This window comes from Theropithecus gelada, chromosome 1 (assembly GCF_003255815.1).
Source record: "Theropithecus gelada isolate Dixy chromosome 1, Tgel_1.0, whole genome shotgun sequence".
Classification (NCBI taxonomy): domain Eukaryota; kingdom Metazoa; phylum Chordata; class Mammalia; order Primates; family Cercopithecidae; genus Theropithecus; species Theropithecus gelada.
Genome location: NC_037668.1, coordinates 159,218,362 through 159,242,150, shown reverse-complemented (window position 1 = coordinate 159,242,150; position 23,789 = coordinate 159,218,362). Strand labels below are relative to the sequence as shown.

At 43.9% G+C, this 23,789-nt stretch overlaps 1 protein-coding gene across 2 annotated transcripts in view; it reads left to right on the top strand.

Annotated features, from left to right (window-relative positions):
* SRGAP2 (SLIT-ROBO Rho GTPase activating protein 2) overlaps positions 1-23,789 on the top strand; it is a 249,053-nt gene that overhangs the window by 183,157 nt on the left and 42,107 nt on the right. Inside the window, exons 8-12 of one of the 2 annotated variants that reach the window (XM_025374780.1) lie at positions 4,310-4,534; positions 8,137-8,238; positions 9,333-9,530; positions 19,164-19,248; positions 22,663-22,690. In XM_025374780.1, the coding sequence (XP_025230565.1) occupies positions 4,310-4,534; positions 8,137-8,238; positions 9,333-9,530; positions 19,164-19,248; positions 22,663-22,690 (638 nt within the window). Of the gene's footprint in view, positions 1-4,309; positions 4,535-8,136; positions 8,239-9,332; positions 12,733-19,163; positions 19,249-22,662; positions 22,691-23,789 lie in introns of those variants that run through there. The other variant, XM_025374790.1, reaches the window with a different exon arrangement.

Genomic DNA, 23,789 nt, shown 5'->3' with positions numbered 1-23,789 from the left:
CGATTTCTTTCACCATAAATTAGTTTTGCCCATTGTAGAACTTCATAAAGATGGGATTATCCTTTTTTGTGTCTGGCATCTTTTGCCCAGCATGATTAATTTCATCCATGTTTTTGCATGTATCAGTAGTTTCTTACTTTTTCTTGCTGATCTATGCAATAAAAAGGGCCAAAAGGATGCAGTTAGAGCAGGACTAAGTGAGGAGCCTGGGATATTGGCATCCTGATCTTAACATTATCCATTACTTGCTTTAAGACATGGGATGAATCCTGTTTCAGTCTATTGCCATCTGTGTCATGTACACCCTTCTGCCTCCTTCCTAGTGGTTTTGAAGCCAAATATGTGCATAAGGCATTGAGGATAGTGAAAAGAAGTTATTTTTGTCGATGCCATTACATTGACCAAGGACTAGCCTCCGAATTCTTTTTATAGTATAGTGTAAGATTTAAACTTCAGACTGTAGGAATCCAGTTGAGGCTTCTGCCACACTAGGGAAACCTTGACTTCAAGCCAAAAAGACGTTCTGAGCTCAATTGATAGCATTTAAGAATGGTAGGCTCACTGGTATGTACTTTTGCTCCCCCATATTCTTCTGGCTCTCTCAACCCAAGAGCAGATGGATGAATGAAGAACAGGGCATTGTCTTCATGCATAGCTGGAGTGTTGTAAGTGCCGTGTACATGTATAGAAGGTCTGTGATACCATGTGCACCCAAATCAGACATGAGGGAACTTGGCTGTTTCAGTAAGAAATGTCATTAAGGACAGTTCTTTTTCTCTTCTGTGGGAACTTGAAGTGGGTGTTGTGAAACAGCCATTTTTCCTTTCCAGGCCTTCTGGAGTCTCTGGGTGAGGATATCAGTTGGGAAAGGCTTAATGAGCTATCAACTCAAGTCATCATACATCTGGATGGGCTGTCATTAAATTCTTACAAAAATTTGATTTCCCCTGAGAGATTATTCACCAAACATTTATATAACCCAGAAATGGCCAGGGGAGCCCAGCGTGGCCACAGAACTCATCAGAAGCCATGGAAAGCCTGCTTTATCCCCATTGTGAGCAAAATAATGTGCTTCCTCTACTTACTGGTATTCTCCTTGGAACAGGATGAAATATTCAAATCTCATTTACCTAACCTTGCCAGATATTGCTTCTTCGCTAACTGCTTGGTTTCTGGCTGTTCCCCTACAGGTATGTAGATAGTCAAGACTCTGGAAAACCTCTTCTGAATCTTCCTGGTTGGCTAGAGGTGTAGAGGAGCCAGGGGCATATTGTGACTCAGACCCTCACTCATTGGCACAAAGAACCTACAGAACAGTTATATAAATAGAGACAGTGCACCAGCCTGGGAAAACTCCCAGCCTCCCTTTGGCCATAGAGTGAGCAAAACAAAAGGCTTCACTGGCCTCATCTACCCACTTGACTTAGGTCAGTATTCAGCCTAAGTGCTTTATTTCCTGAGAGGCTGGAATCTGTACTTGTGGCATCAGTCAGTCAACTGAAATTTAAGTGCCTACTGTGAGCAAGGCCTAATGCTGAGGGATGTAAAGAAGGGTGAGAAGGTAGTCTGGTTGGGGTGATATGACATGGCAAGTCATAGAATGAAGAAGTGTATTCCTTGTCATATGAAAGCTGCAGATTAGTGTGGTTCTAAGTAGAGGCTAGGGTCATTAGAGTCCAGGATTGCAGGGTTGGCTGGCTTCCCAGAGGCTGAGAATTTAATTTGGATCTTGAAGATCTGGTCCAATTCCAACAGGTGAGAGGCGTAGGAAACATTTAAGGAAGAGACATTCTGGGAGCTGAAGGGCAGAGGTCAGTGGATTTGGAGCTATATTACTATTTTTTTAAAGTGTCTACATGGTACTAAATATATGTAAATATATTGCCTGTTAGCCTACAACAACCTGTGAGGCTGGTGTTATCCTCATTTGAGGCCCAGAGGGATTAAGTAGCTTGCTTATGGCCATATAGCTGATTTGAAGCTTAATACTATACCCTAAACAGAGAGTATTTCGTTGGATTAGAGCAGATGAATCTGAAGAAGAAAATAAAGGGAGTTGATGTTGGATGGATAGATTGAAGACAGATTACAATTTGTTCTGGCTGTTGGACCTTGCTCAAATTATTTAACTTCACTGAGCCTCAGCTTTCGAGCCTGGAAAATTAAGATAATACCAACCTCATTGGGGTTATTATGAGGATTAAAATGTAGAGTGTATATAAAGGACTTAGCACATGGACTGACGTATAGTAAGCATACTTAGTGAAATAGAAGCATTTTTTAAATTTCAAAACTGAGGAAGGTGGATTTTACCTTGGGGAAAAAAATGAGAGGTATTTTAGGTTCTTCAACAGGTAAGTGCCATAATTAAAGTCACATTTTAGGACAGTGAAGCAGACAGCACTGGTGTAACACAGTAAGGGTATGAATAGGGGTAGAGGTAGTGAGAATGGAGAGGAAAGGGAAATTACCAAAAATGGGTAAAGGTTTTTTGAAGGGTAACTTTTCTCTCCCACATTTACCCCCTGCCCACACCCCCTCCACCCACACACATACACTCTGTGGGCCGTGTTACTTCTGTTCATTAGACTTATAGGCACAGAGCTCATCAACAGGGTCTACATAGAGCTAGTCAGGAATGTTTACAGGTTCAAGGGCAGCCTGGTGAGACCAGCAGCATCTCCCAGAGGGCCTGTGCACGTGCAGCGTCCTAATCAGCCGCTTTTGTCTAGCTTCCATTTGCTCTTCCCTCCCAACTGAATTTAATGTCTTTCCATCCTCTGCCTCTAGTTAAGCTGTAACTGCTGTTATTCCACTGCAGCCAGGCAGCTGCCAGGGCCTGTTGGCACTGAACCCAGAGCCCAGCCCAACTGATGCTGTCACTGAGCTTCTTGTCAGATGCCGGGAAAGAGGAAGCACATCATAGGCCTTTTCTTCCCCAATAGTAGCTGCTTCCAATGCGATCATGATGAGAGGAAAAGGCTGTGGGGAGAGTTAATTTGATGCTTGCTTGTGCAATGAAATGGTAATCAGGCAGATGGCCTTACTCTATGCATGGATTCTTCTCTGATGTTTCTTCTCAGGACCTGGACCTCAAAGTTGCTTAAGCAATAGGGAGGATGATGGATGACCAAGGGATTGGGATCTCTGGGTCCTTGGGGAGGGATGGGGAATATTATCACAGAGTTACAGAATGCCATTGCTGAAGAGGGCCTTAGGGATTACATTTGGTCCAAGGATTTTCAGACTTTTCTCTAACAGAAGAATTATTTCTTCAAAGCAGACCTTACATAGAATCCCTAAATATTAAATAGAAAAAAGAGCAGAGTTCGCTTGGTTGAAGGAGGAATGGAAGACTCCAAGTCCTAGTAGTTGGGTTGTCTTTTTACCCACTTTTCAAGGGCAGCTTCAGTGCCGGCTCTGGTCTACTGCTTGAAAGCCACTGGCCTGGCCAAATCTGTTCATTTTACTATGGAAGAAACAGGTTTAGAGAAGGGGAGTGGCTTTTCCAAGGTTGCTTGATTCTGCGCCAGTGCTTTTTTTATACAGTTGCCTCTTTCATACCATTTTCGTTTTGCATTTTGTTGTAAAAAATCAGAATCCTTTACATGGCATGAATTTTTCCAGTAACACTTATGCGTAGAGCTTTTTAGTCTTGTAAATGCTATTTCTGTAGTGCAGGGGCATCTGTTGTCAGATGCCAGGAAGGAGGAGGCATGTCAGTAAACCTTAGTCTACGGCTAAGGCCTATCCTAGAATGTTGGGAGTTGGTGGGAATGATGACCCACAGAGTCAGCTCCCTATTCTGTCCTTCTCCCATCTAGAGTTGAGCTTGCATACATTAGCTGCTGTTGCAATACTCTGCTTTCAGAACCCTGAAATGGCCTGGCTTGGTTGCTGTATAGTGATTTAACCACAGTAACCCTCAGTGAGTGGCAGGTTGTATTTTTATTGTTGAATTTTGTTATAATGGCAACCCCAGATAAACCTAAAAATGAAAAAGGATTCTCTTTAACTCTCAATTCTTCTCATGTTTATGAAATAGCACTTAATTAAATAATGTCATTTAATCTTATGAATCTTCTTCCTCCCAACCACCTCACAGCCCTCTAGGGTGTGTTTAACCATTGAATTGGGAATCAAGAACTGAGAACTCTCACCCAGGCCTTGGAAGTCAGAATGTCAGCCCTCTTCCCACTGCACAGCCAGGCTTATTGATGTGGTCAGATCTGCCCTCAGGACCACCCTCCGTTTCCACCAAGCCTTGGGGCTGTCCATGGTGTGCTCATGTGCCTTCTCCTTCCCACAGCAGTGTTGTGACTTAGGCTACCATGCAAGTCTGAACCGGGCTCTACGCACCTTCCTCTCTGCTGAGTTAAACCTGGAACAGTCGAAGCATGAGGGTCTGGATGCCATCGAGAATGCAGTAGAAAACCTGGATGCCACCAGTGACAAGCAGCGCCTCATGGAGATGTACAACAACGTCTTCTGTCCCCCTATGAAGTTTGAGTTTCAGCCCCACATGGGGGATATGGTGAGGCCCTCTCCCTATACCTCCACCCTCAAGGGGCTTGAGTGGACCTGTCTAGATTCATTACACAGAAGCCACATTATTTTGGGGTGGGAGAGGCCTGGGCCCAGCTTCTTGTCAGGTGGGTGAGGCATATTCCACTTACTGAGCAAACACTTAGTGAGTGCATGCTGTCAGACACTCGGGCTTGGCTGCAGACGTGGGAGATTAAAGCCCTTGGGGAGCTTACAGTCTGGGGAATAAGGTCGCTAAGGGGAGAGTTAGAACTATGCACAGAGAGGGGCATCCAAAGGGGCCCAGCAGGATCAAAGAAGGTGAAAAACAGCAGGTGTATTCTAAAAACTACCAACAGTTCAGGATGGTGAAAGGAAAGTGAGGGAGGGGAGCGCTCCCAGTGGTGAGGCTAAAAGAAATGAGAGCTGAAGTGGGGCCACATCCTAGAGGCTTTAGTGGAGAAGCAACAGCTAGGCAGGGAATGTTGTGATCTTTTGGCATTTGGCAGAGTTCTGAATAATCTTATTCTCCTGAACTTAGAAGACTGTGATGAAGTGTATAGTTTTGCTTGGGTATTGAACAAAAAAGAATGGGTACCTGCAGGAAGGAAAGGAGCTAAGATGCCATCCCAAAGGCCTGATGCTGGTTGCCCAGACAGGGGAGCATGAACATGGGGGCCTTGTTTTGGACTCTTCACCTCCAGTGACTAGAATAAGAAGGGCCTAAATACACTAAAGTGAGAGGCAAGAGAAGCTCCTGGGTTTTCATCGTTCTGAATCTTTTGGTTCCACTTGTGTTGTTGTGTGTACGAGCCAGAGTGAACCTCATTCCTGTGGGTAGGAGCCACCATTTCACCTATTGGTGAAATCAGAAGGAGGTTGTATAGGCTTATGTGATAGAAAAGATCAAGATGGACCTTTGAGTATAGTTGGCTTTAGGAGGAGGAATTTTACCAAGACACTGTTTTGCTGTCTCTGCACTACTTCCTGTGTGTTAGCTCCATTCTCAGACAGGTCATTCTCCCATGGAGGCAAGGTGACTGCATTTCCAGCCTTCCCTGGTAGGTTGAAATCTAGTGGAAAGAGTCTCTGCCTCCCTCCTCAAAGCCCCCACAAAGTTTCATGTGTCTCTGGTTTTGATTGGGTGAAGTGCTTATGCCTGGGTCCATGCAAAGCACATGGCCTGAGCTGTGGAGTGGGAGGTTCCCCTCGCTAAGGGTAGTCAGACCAAAGCTACCAAAAGAAGGAGGAGTGGACGCCAGGGGACCAAATAACAGCAACATGTGTGCTCATCAGGAATGATGCTTCTCTCAAGATTAGCTTCCAGACTCTAGAAATCTCTGCTCCAGAATGACAGCTGTGGCAGTGGAACCAGAGGATTTGCTGTCGTCAGTCGGCCTCTATGGAGAGTGAGACACTGTCCTAGAGACAGAAATGTGGAGTTGATTTCCTTTCTTTCCTTCTTGGGGAAAATCAAACCATTTACAGTTCATTTCCATTGCTGTGACTTAGGAAATGTCAGTGTCTGAACAGATGGAGAAGTGAGATGATAGCATGTGCATTTAGAATTGGGGGGAGGGGTGTCACCAAGCCTCAGGAAGTCCCATTCTTCACCTGCCCTGGCTTCTGGTCAAACTTGCCTTCCAAGCCCCTTCTCCGGCTGTCACTGAGATTCCTTCCCAGGGATCAGTGGAACTTGGGGACCAGCTGAGTGGAATGATACATTTTCTGGTGTTAGTGACTGAGTTGCCTTCTGAGCCAAACAGCTTGTCTCCATAAAGGAGGATTCCAGATGCTGGGTGCTCAGGCCCCCACCTCCCCCTGTCAGTGTCTTATTTCCGTACTCCAGAGCGCAGCTGAAGTGTATTACCTTGCACCCCGGTAGCGGACCACTGCCAAAGCATGCATCATCATCAGCTCTGCTACTTCTTAAAGGGACAGGCTTGGAGGTGGTTTTTCCTTCCCTGATTCCTCTCTGCTAGGTCTGGGTTACTTTAAAAATCAATAGCTCACTCTTCTGCTGGGGCGCTCTCTTTATGTGATATAGCTGATCAGTGGCTGAGCCAGGCAGGGGCCAGGACCAGTTCGGGAGCTTGTGAAGGTTCCGCATTCTAGCCTAGCCTTCGTATGAGTGAAAATAAAAAGAGATGAGAGGGTGGGTCATTCTTGGCCTCTGCAGCCAGTCTGTCCCCATCAGTGTGGGTTGTCTGCAGATTGTGGAGGCAACAGGAGGGAGCTGCCTGCAAGTCGTTGGATTAGGGCCAAAGATCGGGTGGCATTTTGACCGGAAGCCTTGAAATTGGCCAAGGCCCCACACTAACTGGTGTTCTGGGGTGCACAGCATATGAATTGATGCCAAGTGCTCTCAGATGTACTAGGAGGAGGTACTTGGCTCCATTTTTGGTGCCCTCAGAGGCTGTGGGACTCTGGATGCCTGACTGGTGACATCAGGCAGCCAGAGAATTTCACTCTTGGCACTAACCGGTTCTGGCCACTGAGCTTTCTCCATTGTGTCTGCTTATCCAAGAGTTAGAGTGAAGTCAGCTCTCTTCAGATCTGAGAGCTGGCTCAGACCAGCCTCTCAGCTGGGGGAGGAGGTCAAGTCAGTTGGGAGCTTAAAAGCCAATGGAGGAAAAGGTCAAGTCCCAGCCCCCTCCATTTGAAGAGAGGTTTTGTCTTTTCAAGCAAGGGAATGGTCTGTGGGCATGTGAATGTGCCCACTCGTTGCTGAGGAGGAAGGAGGCCATTTCTATCCAGATGTCTCTCTGCAGACAAGAGGCTAAAGGACGAACGGTAACAAGGTGACAGGAGCTGTCTCCACATGGGTCCTGCCTCCCAACTCTCTCAGCCTTCTGCTCCTCATCTGTCATCCAGGGGACTGTGGATGACCTCATCCCATAACCACATCCCCAACAGGAGACAGTGGAGCAGCCATTCCTTCACACAGGGGAAAGCTAATTGGCAATAATCCTTGTGGGAAAGGCAGACTCCTCTCTTACAGCTCTAGGGAAGGCCTGGGGTAAAATGATGGCTCTTTGGAAAATCCCAAGCTCTTTCAGATTCCATACCCTCTCGGGCCCTCTAGCATAGGCGACCAACTTGTTCCTGGCTTCACGCTTTCTCATTGAATCAGAGCTGTCATGCATGGCCTGGATTTATAAACACATGCTGGCTGCCAGCAGCGGCAAGTTAGCCTCCTGACCCACTTCTCTCCTGCTTTCACTCTGATGTATGAAGGGGGATGAGGGAGGGGCCAGAGAGGTGGCCACTTGGACTTTCGGCAGGAAATATTCGCTGTGCCAAAGCATTGTGTTTCTGGAGCTGGGGCTGCCTGAGGCACTCTTCTCCAGCCTCCTCAGCCTTCCATGGAGCTGCAGACCATACATAGACCTACCCCTGCCGGACTCCAAACAGATCCCCCTACCCATTCCTTTCATGTACTGTTTGGTCCTGGAAGAGGCTCACACAAGTTGGCTTTGGAATTTGCTTCAACATAGAAACCACGAGCCTTATACCTTGAATATGGGTAGTTTCATTGCCAGTAATGGGAACTCTGGAACTGCCAAGGGGACTGTATCCTCTTTCTGACCTGGTGTTGCTTTCTTTTGTTAGGCTTCCCAGCTCTGTGCCCAGCAGCCTGTCCAGAGTGAGCTGGTACAGAGATGCCAACAACTGCAGTCTCGCTTATCCACTCTAAAGATTGAAAACGAAGAGGTGAGTTTCCTCCTTAGGAGGCTCAAAGCCACACTCTGAGTTTCCCTGTTGAAACTTTTGCTGCTGCCCGTCTGAGAGCAGGTGGAAGGAGCATGCAGAGAATGTCCGGGCGGCCGCAAACATTTCCTAGCCAAATGTAGGCTTGGACTTTCCCCCTCTGCTACATCCTGCCCTTGAACTCCAGGAAGTTGCTCTTGCATTGCCAAAGGTTGTGCTCTATTTTGAGCTTTTGCGAAATGCTTTTTTTTCCCCTCTACACATTTAATCAAAATGGCACTTGGCAGCTGTGTGAACAATATTGTGTCTCTGAAACCACCTCCTCATGCCTAGCTTTGTCTAGCATGTTCAAACAAACAGAGGCCTTTGACTTTGACACTTCAAACATCTCCATCCTCTTAGGAAAGGGTGAGTTTCTTCTGGGCTCAGTGTATTTGCTTTCAAAAAGCAGTTCAAAAGGGCAGGTGATCCAGCTTTCTGTTGAGCTCAGATGGCTTCTTACCTTGTGTCTCAGTAAGTCTTACTTTCCGCAGGAAGATCAGGAAGAAGTAGGGATAGGTCACTTAGTTTGCAAATGAGCAAACAAATTCATCAGTTTATTGAAGGTCATGAAACAGAACCTGGGGCTTTGCAGTGCTAGGCCCATCACACATTTTAATTAGCTGTTTGTATGAGGGGGTTGGTTTAGATATATTTTATCCTCTTTCCCTTAACACTTCTATTATAATATTGCTATATAATATTATAATAATGCTAATGTTAAATTGTAAAAGTAAACATTAAAATATAATATATAATATTGTTATATGATATAAAAATGCTAATATTAAATTTTAAAAGTAAACATTAAAAGATCTGGGTCAAGTACATAGCATGAAGAATTGTAGTGGCTTTTAGGTTTTCACTGTAGAGAGTATCATGCTGTAGCAGAGTCCATGTGATGTTTACCTCTCACTTAGCACTGTCCAGTGGGAAGCAGAGCTGCACATTCTGATGGCATCCTCTGGCCTTCCCCAGCCCACTCCCTTCAAGCTTCTCCATCACCTACTGTTTTACAACCCACCCTTCATGCATCCTGTTGACCCTTGTCATGGCAGGTAAAGAAGACAATGGAGGCCACCCTGCAAACCATCCAGGACATTGTGACTGTGGAGGACTTTGATGTGTCTGACTGCTTCCAGTACAGCAACTCCATGGAGTCCGTCAAGTCCACAGTGTCTGAAACCTTCATGAGCAAGCCCAGCATTGCTAAGAGGAGAGCCAACCAGCAAGAGACAGAGCAGTTTTATTTCACAGTAAGGGAGCACTATGGCTTTTAAAGAGCGTCAGCATGCAGTGCAGCACTCAGGGAGATTTGGAACTCAGAGTCCTTGTTAAGTGTCTGAAGGACAGGCGTTGAATATCTTAGATATGAATGTGGGCATACTCAGAGACCATCCCTACACTTAAAGGTGCAAGCATTTATAAGTTGTGTATGTCTAACAGGGATCCTCCCAAGAAAAAGGATGCTCCCAAGTATACTACTCAGAAGATTTTCTTTTTTAAGAAATTTTTAACTAGCTAGTAGGCTTTCACTGGAAGGTTTCCTTCTCAGGCACAGGGGATCCTGAAAGGGGAACTTCATCTTTTAGTTCTTGGAAAGTACATACAAATATTCATGATAACACATGTTTTGTTTTTAAAAATCTATAATCTTTTCTAGGCAATATGATGACATTATTTTATAACTTTCAATGTTGGGAAACTATTTTTTCTAATTATTGCTAAAACTTAAAGGATGGGTTATGTGCAGCATTACTATTTTGCACATAATTCCAAAACATCGTATTTTCTTATTCGTGTATCTCTAGTCTTCTTTTAGACAGTTGGAGCCTTTTATTCCTTTTTTTTTTTAAGTATTGTTAACAGTCCTTTGGAAGTCCGCTACTGGTCTTTGGTGCTGCTTTTTAATAAGTGAGTTATTTTGAGCTTGCCAAGTAGGATCTATTGCCTGGGCTAAAATTTATTTCCTAATCTTCTGATGACCAAGAAAGGAAATATTAAGTTTGCAGATGTGAGATGAAATATAGCCAGTGAATATGCATACTGATTCTGAATGAAAGGAATTAACTTTTCAGTCAAGAAACAGTCTGCATGCAGTAAATTGAATTTTTCCTGCAACTGGAGTGATTTGTTTAATTATTCTTTGAACACTGCCTTTTCTGCATTAAGAACACTGAAGATTTGCTAACTTTTTTTTAAAGAAATCTGTTTTTTTAATTAAGCTCAGACTTCCTCATATTTTTTATCCTAGAGAAAACTGCTAAAAGGGAATGATGTATCAGTACTATTCTTCTAAAACAACTTTTAAAAAATGATTATACAAAGCCACATATGCTCATTATATAAAATTTAGAAGCAAAAGAAAGGAAATAAAAATTGTCCGTAATTCTACCAGCTAGAGATAATGGTGTTAGAATATATTCCTTTCTAATCTGTTTTCTATACGTGCACAAATACATATGTGAGCACATATTTATAATTTTATTCTAAAAAATAGGATACTGCTGTACATATTGTTTTACAATCTAAGTCATATAATTATAATATTCTTTAAGCATACTTCTGAGTAAAATATTAAAACCAATACAAAAAAATAATAGAATGGCATTTTAGCTCATTCATTGATTTTTGTAAAATATTTAATACACTGCGTGGTTTGTAGTTCGCGTTCAATAAATGCTAAAACTTTATCTTCACCATCATCATTAATGTATTTATTAATCATTATTAAATTATTCATTGATCAGTTTTTGAGGATTTACTATTGCCAGACGCTGTGCTACAAGCTGGGAATGCTGAGAGTATAAGATAAAGAGGGAAATGATGGGGGATGGGTCATGTAAAGGGAGAACTTCCATTTTTACTTCATATATATCTGAACAGTTAAAATAGGTTGATTTTTGTAGTTTAAAAAATGTAAAAATGCATACATGCACTAGTGCATGAATGGCAGCCAGGATGAGTGGAGTTGGGGAAGCATCACACACAAAGTGACTTTTGTGTTTAATCTTGAAGAATAAGCGAACCAGGCAGGGAGTCGGGGAGGAGAATCGCATTCCTTGAGGAAAGAGCAGCATGTGGGAAAACAAATGCACGCAATAACCTGGCTCACACGTTAAGATAACTTTCTGACTATAATGAGGGATGTGTCGCTGCCCCAAGCTTCATTATCTAAGGAGCTTGTTGAACACTCTCTAGAGGCTTTTAATAATAGGATTGTTTAGCTGGTCTGTCTGGACTGCTTAGATATAACACTATTTAAATGACCCAATCTCATTATATTGTGAAGATTTCCATTTTTTAGGTTAAGTAAGAAATTTTGGACCTAAAAATCTTGAATTTTAAGACAGTCGTTGTCAGAATTGCTTTTTGGCTTTAAATGAATTCTGTAACATTTGTATTCTAAGTTGACCTTTAGTAAAAGCAGGAATGGCCTGCTTCAAACTGGTGACCTCGCAAATTCTGCCCACCCTTTCACTTTCTGTCTCAATACACTGATGTCCTCTAATCTATTTCGTGTCTTATGTGGTGGCCCTAGTGCCACTTATCAAAATTGTGTGCAAATTTCCTTGGCTAACAGGAACAGTTTTTGTCTGGGCTTGTCTAGCAGTGGGATTCTGTGCAAGTTCATCATTTTTGTGACTGGTACTTTGCATCAGATGATTAATTTCATGATAAAAGGAGCTTTTTGGGGTGGTGAAATAGACATTTATGGAAAATGGGATACCCACATTAAGCAGAGTGACTACCTGTTTACCATACAACCCACACAAAGCCAATACAACTACAGATGTGCTTTCTTTAGTCTGTTGCCTCTGCAAACATTGTCCGTGTGTTTCCCTATGCCCTTCAAAAACATCAGAGCAGCACATCCTGGAAGATCCTATCTTTTGGAAGGTTAGGAAGCAGTCTCTTGTCACCGCTTGACTCCTGGGTGGTGTGCCTAGTGACCAAGAGGGCTGCTAAGAAAACTTTCTGACCACTTATGGCTCTCATTGGACTGATTTGCCCAGATGACATCAATTGGGAATGTGAGGCATGACCTGTAAAAATGAGTTGCTTGCAGGAGTCTCAGGAAAATAATTGTGGAGTGAAGAAACTTGAAGCGATTTTTTAAAATTACCTAACCCAACCTTCTTATTTGAAAACTTAGAAAAATAAATAGGCCAGGCATGGTGGCTCATGCCTGTAATCCCAGCACTGTGGGAGCCTGAGGCAGGTGGGCCTCTTGAGGTCAGGAGTTCAAGACCAGCCTGGACAACATAGTGAAACCCTGTCTCTACTAAAAATACAAAAATTAGCCAGGTGTGGTCATGGGCACGTATCACAGGACAGTATCACAGCTACTCAGGAGGCTAAGGTGGGAGGACCACTTGAACCCAGGAGGCAGAGGTTGCAGTGAGTCAAGATTGTGTCACTGCACTCCAACCTGGGTGACAGAGTAAGACTCTGCCTTAAAAGAAAGAGAGAGAGAGAGAGAGAAAGAGAGGGAGGAAGGCGGGGGGAGAGAGAGAGAGAGAAAGAGAGAAGGAAAGAAAGATTAAAAAATAAATAAATCTGGCTGGGTGCGGTGGCTCAAGCCTGTAATCCCAGCACTTTGGGAGGCCGAGACGGGCAGATCACGAAGTCAAGAGATCGAGACCATCCTGGCTAACACGGTGAAACCCTGTCTCTACTAAAAAATACAAAAAACTAGCCAGGCGAGGTGGCAGGCGCCTGTAGTCCCAGCTACCTGGGAGGCTGAGGCAGGAGAATGGCATAAACCTGGGAGGCGGAGCTTGCAATGAGCTGAGATCCGGCCACTGCACTCCAGCCTGGGCGACAGAGCGAGACTTTATCTCAAAAAAAATAAATAAAAATAAATAAATAAATAAATAAATAAATAAATAAATCTGCCGAGCGTGGTGGCTCACGCCTGTAATCCCAGCACTTTGGGAGGCCAAGGTGGGCAGATCACCTGAGGTTGGGAGTTTAAGACCAGCCTGATCAACATGGAAAAACCCTGTCTCTACTAAAAATACACAAAATTAGCTGGGCATGGTAGGACATGCCTGTAATCCCAGCTACTTGGGAGGCTGAGGCAGGAGAATCGCTTGAACCCGGGAAGCGGAGGTTGCAGTGAGCCAAGATCACGCCATTACACTCCAGCCTGGGCAACAAGAGCGGAACTCCATCTCAATCAATCAGTCAATCAATCAATAAATCCAGAGAGAATGGGTAGCTCACAAAAGCTGGACCCACTGCTCTGATTACTGGGTCTCTGGCCACAGGCTGCTTCTCTACACGCTGTGGAAGAAGCAGAGGTGAAGGGAAGGGCTCAGGAACAGCTCAGCAACTTTCGCCTCTTATTTGCCCTCAGTGGTGACATGTTTCCTGATTTTCTTGGCTTTGTGTTTATTGCTTATCTTCTATAACACATAGTTCAGCAATGTCTACTCTTTACCCGTTGCCTTTTTTATTGTGATTGTTAAAAATCAGTATTTTTAAAGGATGCAAATATTTAAAAGGGTATACAGGAAAACCTACTATAAAGTTTCTTTTCATTCCTGACTCCTCTTTCCCCTCCCCTCTGCTGGTGGTTGAAACCAGTTTCTTCTGTGTCCTTCCAGAGATACTCTGCATGGACAACAACTGACGTATCTGTAAATACCCTTTAATGCAATAAATTACCTTAGAAATGTAATGAAAGAAAATGGAAGTAGATATAGAAGTATACCACTTATACCATTCTTCACTTTTTTAACATTATTTGTCTTGGATCTTATTTTTATGTTAGTCCAAAAAGATCTGCCTCCTTTTTAAATAGCTGGACAGAATTCCACGGTATGAATATGCCATCATTTGTTTAGCAAATTCCCTCCTCACAGGCAGTGATGCTCGCTGTTTAGCCAAGGTTTACCAAAGCTTTATAAGGCTGGCATTTTCCTAAGTATTTCCTTTGTTTTTTGGAGCCCGAGCCTCGCTCTTGTTGCCCAAGAGCCCAAGGCTGGAGTGCAATGGCGCAATCTGAGCTCACTGCAACCTCCGCCTCTCAGGTTCAAGAGATTCTCCTGCCTCAGCCTCCCAAGTAGCTGGGATTATAGGCATCCACCCCCACCCCCAGCTAATTTTTTGTATTTTTAGTAGAGACGAGGTTTCACTATGTTGGCCAGGCTGGTCTCGAACTCCTGACCTCTTGATCCGCCCTCCTCAGCCTCCCAAAGTGCTGGAATTATAGGCATGAGCCACCACACCCAGCCTAAGTATTTCCTTTTATAGGGAGTTGGAGAATTAGGTTATTGTATGGGGATAGAGCAGTGAAGGGGTTAAGGATCATGGCTGATAAGGTAACAAAGCTAAACAGTCTGAATTCTTAGGGACAGGTTTAGGGAAGGTAATAGAAGAGGAGGCAATGCCTTGGCCACTGGGGCAATGAGCGACCACTAGACTTGGAACTTGTGGTCTGAGATCTTTTTATCTTGGTATTTTCTTGCAGGCCCTTGGTAAACGTGTGCTGGCGAGTACAAATGAGTGAATGCCCCTGTGCTGTCAATTAAACTGGGGAGACATGCTCCATTTAAGGTTTACTCTATTATGTATTCTATCTGACAGCTGTTTCCTATTTTAAAAACTGATGGGGAGAAGGGGAAATGTCAGCATGCCTGCATGGTGGGGAAACAGCCACTATAATGACATCTGTATATCTCTGAGCATGGGCTGGGTAGGTGTACTAACTTTTCCTGCCTTGCTGCAGTGGATACTTAGGGTCTTAGGTTCACGCAGATTAAATCCAAGGCATAAGCAACATCCAGTGAGTTTTATACCCCCATGGTAAGAGTGTATTTAAAGGGAAGAGGTTTTTAAAAATGAAATTTGAAAAGCATTCTAGTGCCTCTTACTACTTTTTTAAGGCCCAAAACCTTCTGCTTTCATTCTGCTTTTATTTTAGCACAAAGCAAAGACACTTAGGGAAGGGATGCTTTTAGGCTCACTGAGGAGGTGATTCAGGTATAAGGAAGCCAGGCCCTGTGCTAATCACAGTAATGCTTATTATCCAATTTCATTCTCACCAACCTTGTGAAAAAAATATTCTCATTTTTTAGATGGAAAAACTAAGACTCGGGGTTAAATGATTTGCCCAAGGTTAGAAGAGTTAGTAAGTGGTAGGACTAGAATATTCCAACTCATGCTTTTTCATTGTAATGCAACTAAAGCATCTATCAGGGAGAGAAAGTGCAGAAAGAAAAGTTATTATATTAATACTTTTCAATAAACTCACTGCTGACAGTTAATATCCAATTAGGAATTATTAGGAAATGAATTAATGAGTCATAAAAACTGAGTTGAAGTTTTACAATGGCACTAAACAAAATGCCCAATAGACTCTTTGCCGCCCTTCCTACTTTTTGAAGAAATTCTCAGTTTTGATAAAGTGTGAAAGTTGTTGGGGGTGGGCACTGGTCAGACTGTGTTTTAGGAACTTGATTTTATTTTGGTGATACCTAGAATAAAATATTACCCGTTCTTTTGCTCCTTCATTGAGGAAAACCCCAGGTAGCCACTTTGATTTTGGGTGTTTGGTGAAGGAACGAAAAAGAATAACCTAATATTGGAACGTGCCCTAAGTAAGGAAAGTGATCCTCGTTGCCCAAGGAAGGAATTTTGAGATTGGAGATTATAAGCATCCCTTTTCCTGGCCCCCCTCATCTCCAGAAATCATTAAAAACCACCTATTCTTCCCTTGCCTTCTTCAGCGGTCTTAGCTCCTTTCTCTGTGTGTCTGTCGAGCAGCAATAGAAGCCTTCTAACTCACTTCCACCAATTAAAGACAAGGTCACTTATCCCCAGCGAGTCTCTCATATGGATAAATGCTGACTTATGGGTGGTATGGGGGAGTGATAAATAAAATAACATGCCTGCAGATTCTGAGATGCCTTTACCTTTCCATACCTGGCTTACCTGGATGGAAAACTCCAACCATGGTTTCCACACCAGTATTAGGGATGCAGTTCATACCTTGACACAGTTATGATCCTTCAGGATTTAATGGAACCCGAAGAGGTAATGCGTCATACATCTTGACGAGATTGTTATTTATTTTAATGGTTCATCAAGTGACAGCCAGAGTTAACTAATGAATTGTGAACATGAATTTAAAAAATTGATTTCCGGAATCACAAGTAGTGAGAAGAAGGAATTTGCATCCATCTCCTTTGAGAACTGTAGCTGTTTTCTGAGCAGTCTGGTCTTGTTTTGAGGGTTACAGTTTCTTGGTGAATTTTCCTCATTAGGAAACCTTTAGCGTCTCCTGGGATAACCTTCCAAAGAGAGAGGCTTTTGAGGCTTGCATTGTTGGCAATTGATATTTCCTGAAGGCTTTCCACCTCTGGGCCCTAAAGTACTGTTTCAAATCCACAATTAGGCATTGGTTGGGGATTCGGATATTACCCCGGGAAGAATGACAGCAGGTGAGCTGGCATCTGGAACAGATGGAAAAGGGAAGGTGACAACAGAGCCTCTTTCCTTGCAGATGTTCTTGTGCAAAAGTATAAAGGCACAGAGAGAACAGATCATGAATAAGGCAGTAGAAATGATTTGGAGTAAGATTTAGTTTTGGCTTGTTTTATTTTTAATTCAGTGAGTACGGGCACACTAGGGGCTTGGTTTGTGACTGCTGAGGAAGGGTCTACCCAGAGGAGAGTGAGACTGCTCATTCATTTATTCATCATGCATTTATTGAGTATCTGCTATCTGCTAGGTGTGGTACTATCAGGGGTGCAAAGAATAATAAATGGTCTCTGACCATAGGGAGGAAGCAGTCTGGAGAAAAAGACACATGAGTAATAAACCCTCTGTGACCGGGCTGTATGAGAAGTGCTGTCATGGAGATTTGCATGGTACCCACAGGAACATCTGGGTGAACATGGGAGGGCTAGGCACTGCGTCCCAGAGAAAGCAGATTTTTCTTTTGTTTTTAAACAAGAGAAAGAATCAGATGCAAGCTCTTAGTTAAAAGTTCACATTGTACAGAAAAGTATAGAGTAAAAGTAACTCACATTTGTTCACTTTTCTTTTTTTGTTTGTTTTTTGTTTTTTGAGACGGAGTCTTGCTCTGTTGCTCAGGCTGGAGTGCAGTGGTGCAATCTTGGCTCACTGCAAGCTCCGCCTCCCAGGTTCAAGCAATTCTCCTGCCTCAGCCTCTCAAGTAGCTGGGATTACAGGCACTCACCACCACGCCCGGCTAATTTTTATGTTTTTTGTTAGGGATGGAGTTTCACCATGTTGGCCAGGCTGGTCTCAAACTCCTGTCCTCAAGTGATCCATCTGCCTCAGCCTCCAAAAGTGCTGCGATGATAGGCCTGAGCCACCGCACCTGGCCCTGTTCACCTTTTCTTTCTATCACTCTTAATCCTAAGTGAAATCAAAGGTTTGATGTATAATTATATGTTTTACTTAATATACATTAAAAGACAGACAGAACTATTACCATTTAAAATGGTGCATCCACCTAACTACCTCAATGATCTCACATGTCACCAGTAATTCACGGATCACACTTTGGGAAACCTGGCCATTTGACTTCTGAGTTCAGACGTAGGCAGATAGCCCCTGATCTGGAGGATAAACCACTGCAGCAGGAGGTGATCAAGGCAAACTAAGACCCCAAGAATGGCTGTGGAGGAGAGCAGAAAAGATACTTTAAAAATCCAAAAGCCTTGGGTTGGGCCTGACACTACCACTTGCTAGCTTGCAACTCTCAGCAGTTTATTTGATACCTCACCTCCCCTGAGATCATCTTGTCTGTAATAAGGAAGTAATATCTTCCCTATATGCTGTGCAGTTATTTATTGTAAGAGTCAAATGAGAGAATATGTGGTAAAGTGCTCTAAAACCTGCTATGTTGCTGCATGCATAGAGCGTTAATACTATGAAGTTTAGTTCTGCTTCTCTCCTTCTCCTGCTCTGTACCATGATGGATGGGACATTTTGTCATAATGGTTAAGAGCACACACTGTATTGTCAAACTGTCTGTATTTGGATACTGACTTTACCACTCACTAACTGTTAGACCTTGAGCAACTTAATTAAACTCTCGAAACCTCAGTGCTTTCATGTGTAAAATGGAGATGATGATGATGATGATGATGATAGTTCCTAGGGTTGTTTTGAAGATTCAGTGAATTGTCTGGGGACATACGGTCTCTCACTGGGCAGACGAGGGTTGAGAGAGAACAAATCTGAAAGTGCAGCACAGCAGTCATATTTTGACTGTGAGAGCAGGTGGGATCACATTTGTGTTTGGACCTGGATTTGTGTATGCAAGTGGGGGATGGCAGCCCCTTCCACTGAGTGCTCAGAAATCCAAAGCTTTCCATAAAGACTTCATGCAGAATAGAGAAGGAAGCTGTTGAGGATATGGCTCAAAGATGCTCCACATCCCAGGCTTACAGCTGAGGCAGGGACTAAGCCTGCCATTGGCACTGCTCCTAGTGTGATGGAATGCCCTCCCCCTCCTGCCAAGAGGCCAGGGCAGGGCAGGATGTCAGTAGAGGTGACAGATAGCAGGTGTGTGTCCTCACACCAAGAAGACCAGGGCTCAATGAGTTCATCCACCCTCCCTGCTCTTCCTCAGTGAAACTGCGGGAGAGGGGCTCTAGGAAACAGTTTCTTTATACTGGCCATCATGGAACTCCCAGAAAAAAACATGGAGAAGGATATTAATCCACCATGAAAATCAACAGCTGCCCATATGATCAGTGCCTTAAAGAAATTAAAAAATGGACTGGTAGAAATTGGGTCAGAAACCAAATGACCTCTGTAAAGGGGAATTGTTCAGCTGAGCATCTGTGATTTTTTTTTTCTTCTTCAGGAGTCTGATTGCTCTTTTTCCTCCTCCTCTCTTACAGAAAATGAAAGAGTACCTGGAGGGCAGGAACCTCATCACCAAGTTACAAGCCAAGCATGACCTTCTGCAGAAAACCCTGGGAGAAAGTGAGTGTGGGAACCCTCTGCTGGAGGCTTGACAGTGAGGCCAGCTGGAGCTTTCTTGCTGAGCACACGCCTCCATCCTCAGCCAAGTGGACCCGGTCTTGTTATATGAATGCCTTTCTTTTCCCGGCTTGTTTGATGTGGAAGCACACGCCCCAAATGACTGCTTGAGTAATGGGAAAAGGCCAATGCTTAATGAAGCACTAACGTGTATCATCTATTTGTTTAAATGGAGCGTGCCTGCTCTCCACCCAGTCCCCCAACCCTTGCCTCCTCTGCCACTTCAGGGTAGAGAGGCTGAGGGGTTATTTATTCTCCAGACACTTTGTTAAAACTTCTAGCTCCTCTGTGGCAGCACTGAGACTGGAGCAAGAAGGTAGGGAGCCATGAGATGAGATACGCAGCTGCTCTAAGAGGAGAGAATTCTCAAATGCAGGAGATGGACAGACTGCCGCTTTCTATAGCTTCCAGAAAGAGCGTTAGTTTCTTTCTGCTTTGAAAGCTCTTAATGCTGTTTAAGTGGCAGCCCTCTCTCCTGTGGCTATGCTGAGGCCATGGTGCTGAATGGACTGTCTTGTCTCATAGAATGATTTTAACCAGACCCTGGAAAGTAGCAAGGCAGAGAACTGGACTGGCACTCTGGACTTTCTCTCCTCAACTGTCAAACAGAAGGTGGAGGTTGAAAGGGAAGCTTCCCCAGGGTTTTTTGGCACCCTGCCCAGATTTCCTGCCTAGCTCTCAGCATCCTGTGATTAATGGGATTCCCAAGTTGGGGATGCCTCTGAATGCCCCACCCCTCCTCCCTGTCCCACTAATCTCCTCACTTAAAGATAAGGGGGAGAGGAAGGGAGAAGCTGCAGGGAATATGGCTAACTTCAGTTACAGGCAAGCCTGTACTTACACAGAGATCTGACATTTTAAAATAAATTATTGAGCACTCTTTAGACAAACTGCAAAGTTTAGGAAAGTGTGCAGTACTCCTTGGCTCATTGGCCCCAGGAATTGGAGCCTCACTTCTTATTATACCAGAACCTCCTACCCACCTTTTTTGCCCTGTCCTTTTCCTGCCTTGGATGGTTTCCCAGATGATTAGTTTTTTTTCTCTAATCTTTTATCTAATGACTTTTTTTTTTTTTTTGAGATGGTGTCTCGCTGTGTCACCCAGGCTGGAGTGGAGTGGCACCATCTCGGCTCACTGCCAACTCCACCTCCTGGATTAAAGCGATTCTCCCACCTCAGCCTCCTAAGTAGCTGGGATTATAGGCGTGTGCCACCACGCCTGGGTAAGTTTTGTATTTTTAGTAGAGACGGAATTTTGCCATGTTGGCCGGGCTGGTCTCAAACTCCTGACCTCAGGTGATCCACCTACTTCAGCCTCCCAAAGTGCTGGGACTACAGGCATGAGCCACCATGCATGGCTGATCTTACGACTGTTTTTTTTTTTTTTTTTTTTGAGATGGAGTCTTCCTCTGTCGGCCAGGCTGGAGTGCAGTGGTGTGATCTCGGCTCACTGCAAACTCCGCCTCCCAGGTTCAAGCAATTCTTCCGCCTCAGCCTCCCGAATAGCTGGGATTACAGGTGCCCACCACCATGCCTGGCTAATTTTTTTGTATTCTTAGTAGAGACGGGGTTTCACCATGTTGGCCAGGCTGGTCTCAAACTCCTCACCTCAGGTGATCTGCCTGCCTCAGCCTCCCAAAGTGCTGGGATTACAGGTGTAAGCCACCGTGCCCAGCCTGATCTTACGACTTTTAAGGCATTTTCTTTTATGTGAAGAAAGCCTGTTAGATAATTTCTGTTCTCTCTTCCTCACCACCAAAAGGACTCAGACTAAACAAGTTCGGGCACTGAGGACCAAACTTTGCTTATAGAAAATCCTTACTCTAGGGTTATCAGATTGCTCCACGGAGAATCAAGACAGTCTAAGCATAGTCCATAAGTAAGACAGAGAGCAGGGCCTTGGGGTCATACAAATGCATATGCGCTCACACTTGTGTGTGTGAGTGAATGGGTTTACTCACACATTTATGCACTAAATGTGCTACTATGGAGGAACGAAGGCTGACCATTCATTAGTGCTGCAAATTGCCTTAATCTAAAGATGACAAGTTCTAGCAATAAAGAAAAAAACAAAACTATAAATCTTTATGTGTGCAAGTCATCACGTCCCTGCCTTCTGAATGTATTTGTCACCATAATGCAGGAGTCCCTTGTTCTTACCATAGAGGGATAATTGATGTGTATGAATATTCCAGAATGGAAATGGAACAGATGTTGAAAATAATGGCTCAGAGTAACATTTTTGCACATAAGAGCTGAGCCTTTGGTAACGAGAGACAGTTAGGGGTGGGTGATGGCATTGCTCAAGAAGAGCTGAATTATAAGCAACAATTACCAACCTTTAATGGCAAGGAAAGGCCCTGCCCTCCCTCCCCCAGCCCTTGGAGTTTCCTTTGCAAGAGCTTGGATGGGGAGGAGTGTGGGAGCTGATTTTTACTTCCCCAGCTCAGCACCTGCTAGGGTTTGCCCCTGGTTTAAATAATGCAGGTCTAAAACAGATCAAGCTTCATTAACTGTGGACCCAAAGAAAGCAATATGTATCACATCATTTCCCATGTAGACATGCACGTATATTTTTTTAAAACATGAGAATACTTCTCATGAACTTGAAGATTTTCAGTTTCATTTTTTTAAAAGCTAGCAATGACCCATTGAACTCCTAAGTCCCACTATTGGATTGAGAACCATGATTTACTAGTAGTATCAACATTGTATCTCCCATCTCCCTTGCCACCTCAGTCAAACCTAACAGGAGAATTTACTATGAATCTCAAGCTAGAATATCCATATCTTCTCTGTTCTGTCCTGCAAACAGCTCCTCTTGTTCTCCCAACCTCCAACTCTGTGTGTGTGTGTGTGTGTGTGTGTGTGTGTGTACACATACACTCAGGAGCAAGTAAACTTGGCCTTCCACCCCACCACACACACATCCAACATAAGAGAAGCTGAATTTCATCCCTGGGAGGGCTTCTAATAATTTATTCTATTAAGTATGATCTGTGTTGCTATTGTTCCACTACATCCATCCATATGTTCCCATTGGGAAGCAGAGTTGGCTGTAAGGTTTAGGGAGACCGACCTGGACTGGGAATCAGCATCAGAAACAGTTCTTGCCCAGAAAGAGGGTCTTGGTGCTTTCTCTTCTTTCTGTCTGTCTCTCTGTCTGTCTGTTTCTCTGTCTGTCTCTCTCTCTCTCTCTCTCTCTCTGTCTCTCTCTCTCTCTCTCTCTCTTCTCTTTCGCTACACATTGTTATACTGTGGCTTCTAGGGGAGATAGGCATGGTAGTTACTAGGAGTGGGTCTCCCTCCCTCTCTTCTCCTTTAACATAATGCTTTTTGCCTTTGTCTTTCCAACAGGTCAGCGGACAGATTGCAGTCTAGCCAGGTGAGTGTGGCCTGGGACAGGCCTGGGAAGGGATAGAGGCCTGGGGGGTAGAGCAATCTTAGTCTGGGAGAGAGCCAAGGAGTTGAGTTGTAAAGGCATTGAATGACTTACAGAGCAATGGCCTGGGGTGGGGTTTGTTTACTTCTCTTTGCTGACCCCATCTGATCTCAGATAGAAATGGGGTTTTCAGGGACTTCAAGAAGGAGCTAAGCAGAACTGAGTGAAAGGGGTTGTCATTTGCTGAAACTGTACCAGAGACCCCCAGACGCCACTGAATTGCAAGGAACATAAACATTCAACTCTAGAGGATTCTGGTAACCTAACCTTAGCTGCCAGACTTCAACATAGGGGCTCTGGGGAGTCTTTGACCCAGAGAAAGATCAGGAGATGGCATTTGATTTTTTTTTTATGCCCAGAAAAGAAGGCAGCCCCTAAGTAGTAGTGACTGTTGCTGGATAATGAAATATTACATTGCATTGGCTTGCCAAAGAGCATTGGTAGAAATATTTGTCTGATGTACAAGTATGTACCCCTCCCAATCTTTCCCCACCTTCCCCTTCCTCCTCCACCCCAGCCAAATATTTTCCCTCAGTCACAGTGCTGCTATGAGAAAATTTGTGAGCTGTTGGAGAGCAAGGTATTCATTCATCCAACAGTTCTCAGATGCCTAGAAATGTGCTTATTTAACTAGAGAAGGGGCTTTAATGGGTTGGACTCCTTAGAGACCCTGGGTTAACCCATTATATCAACCACTTATATCTGCCAAAACACATAATAATCATGAGGCCATTTACAATTATAGGCTCATTATTTAGAGATAGCTTCATTTGACTTTCATTGTTTTGTCATTGTGAATTACAATAAAGATCCCATTAATAAACCGGTCTTGATGACTGGAGGGAACCAGGATAATGGGATTCTCTGGAACACATCTTTTTGGTGTTAAGAGTCTTTAAGTTCACCTGAGCTCCTGAGTCTGTGGAAAGCTCTGTAGGACTGAAAAGAGCTGAATTGAATTTCCTGGTGCTGAGTTATTTTGCTCTGAGACCTTGGGCCATGCTTTTCCCCTCTCTGAATTCTGGTTTCCTCTTCTATAAGA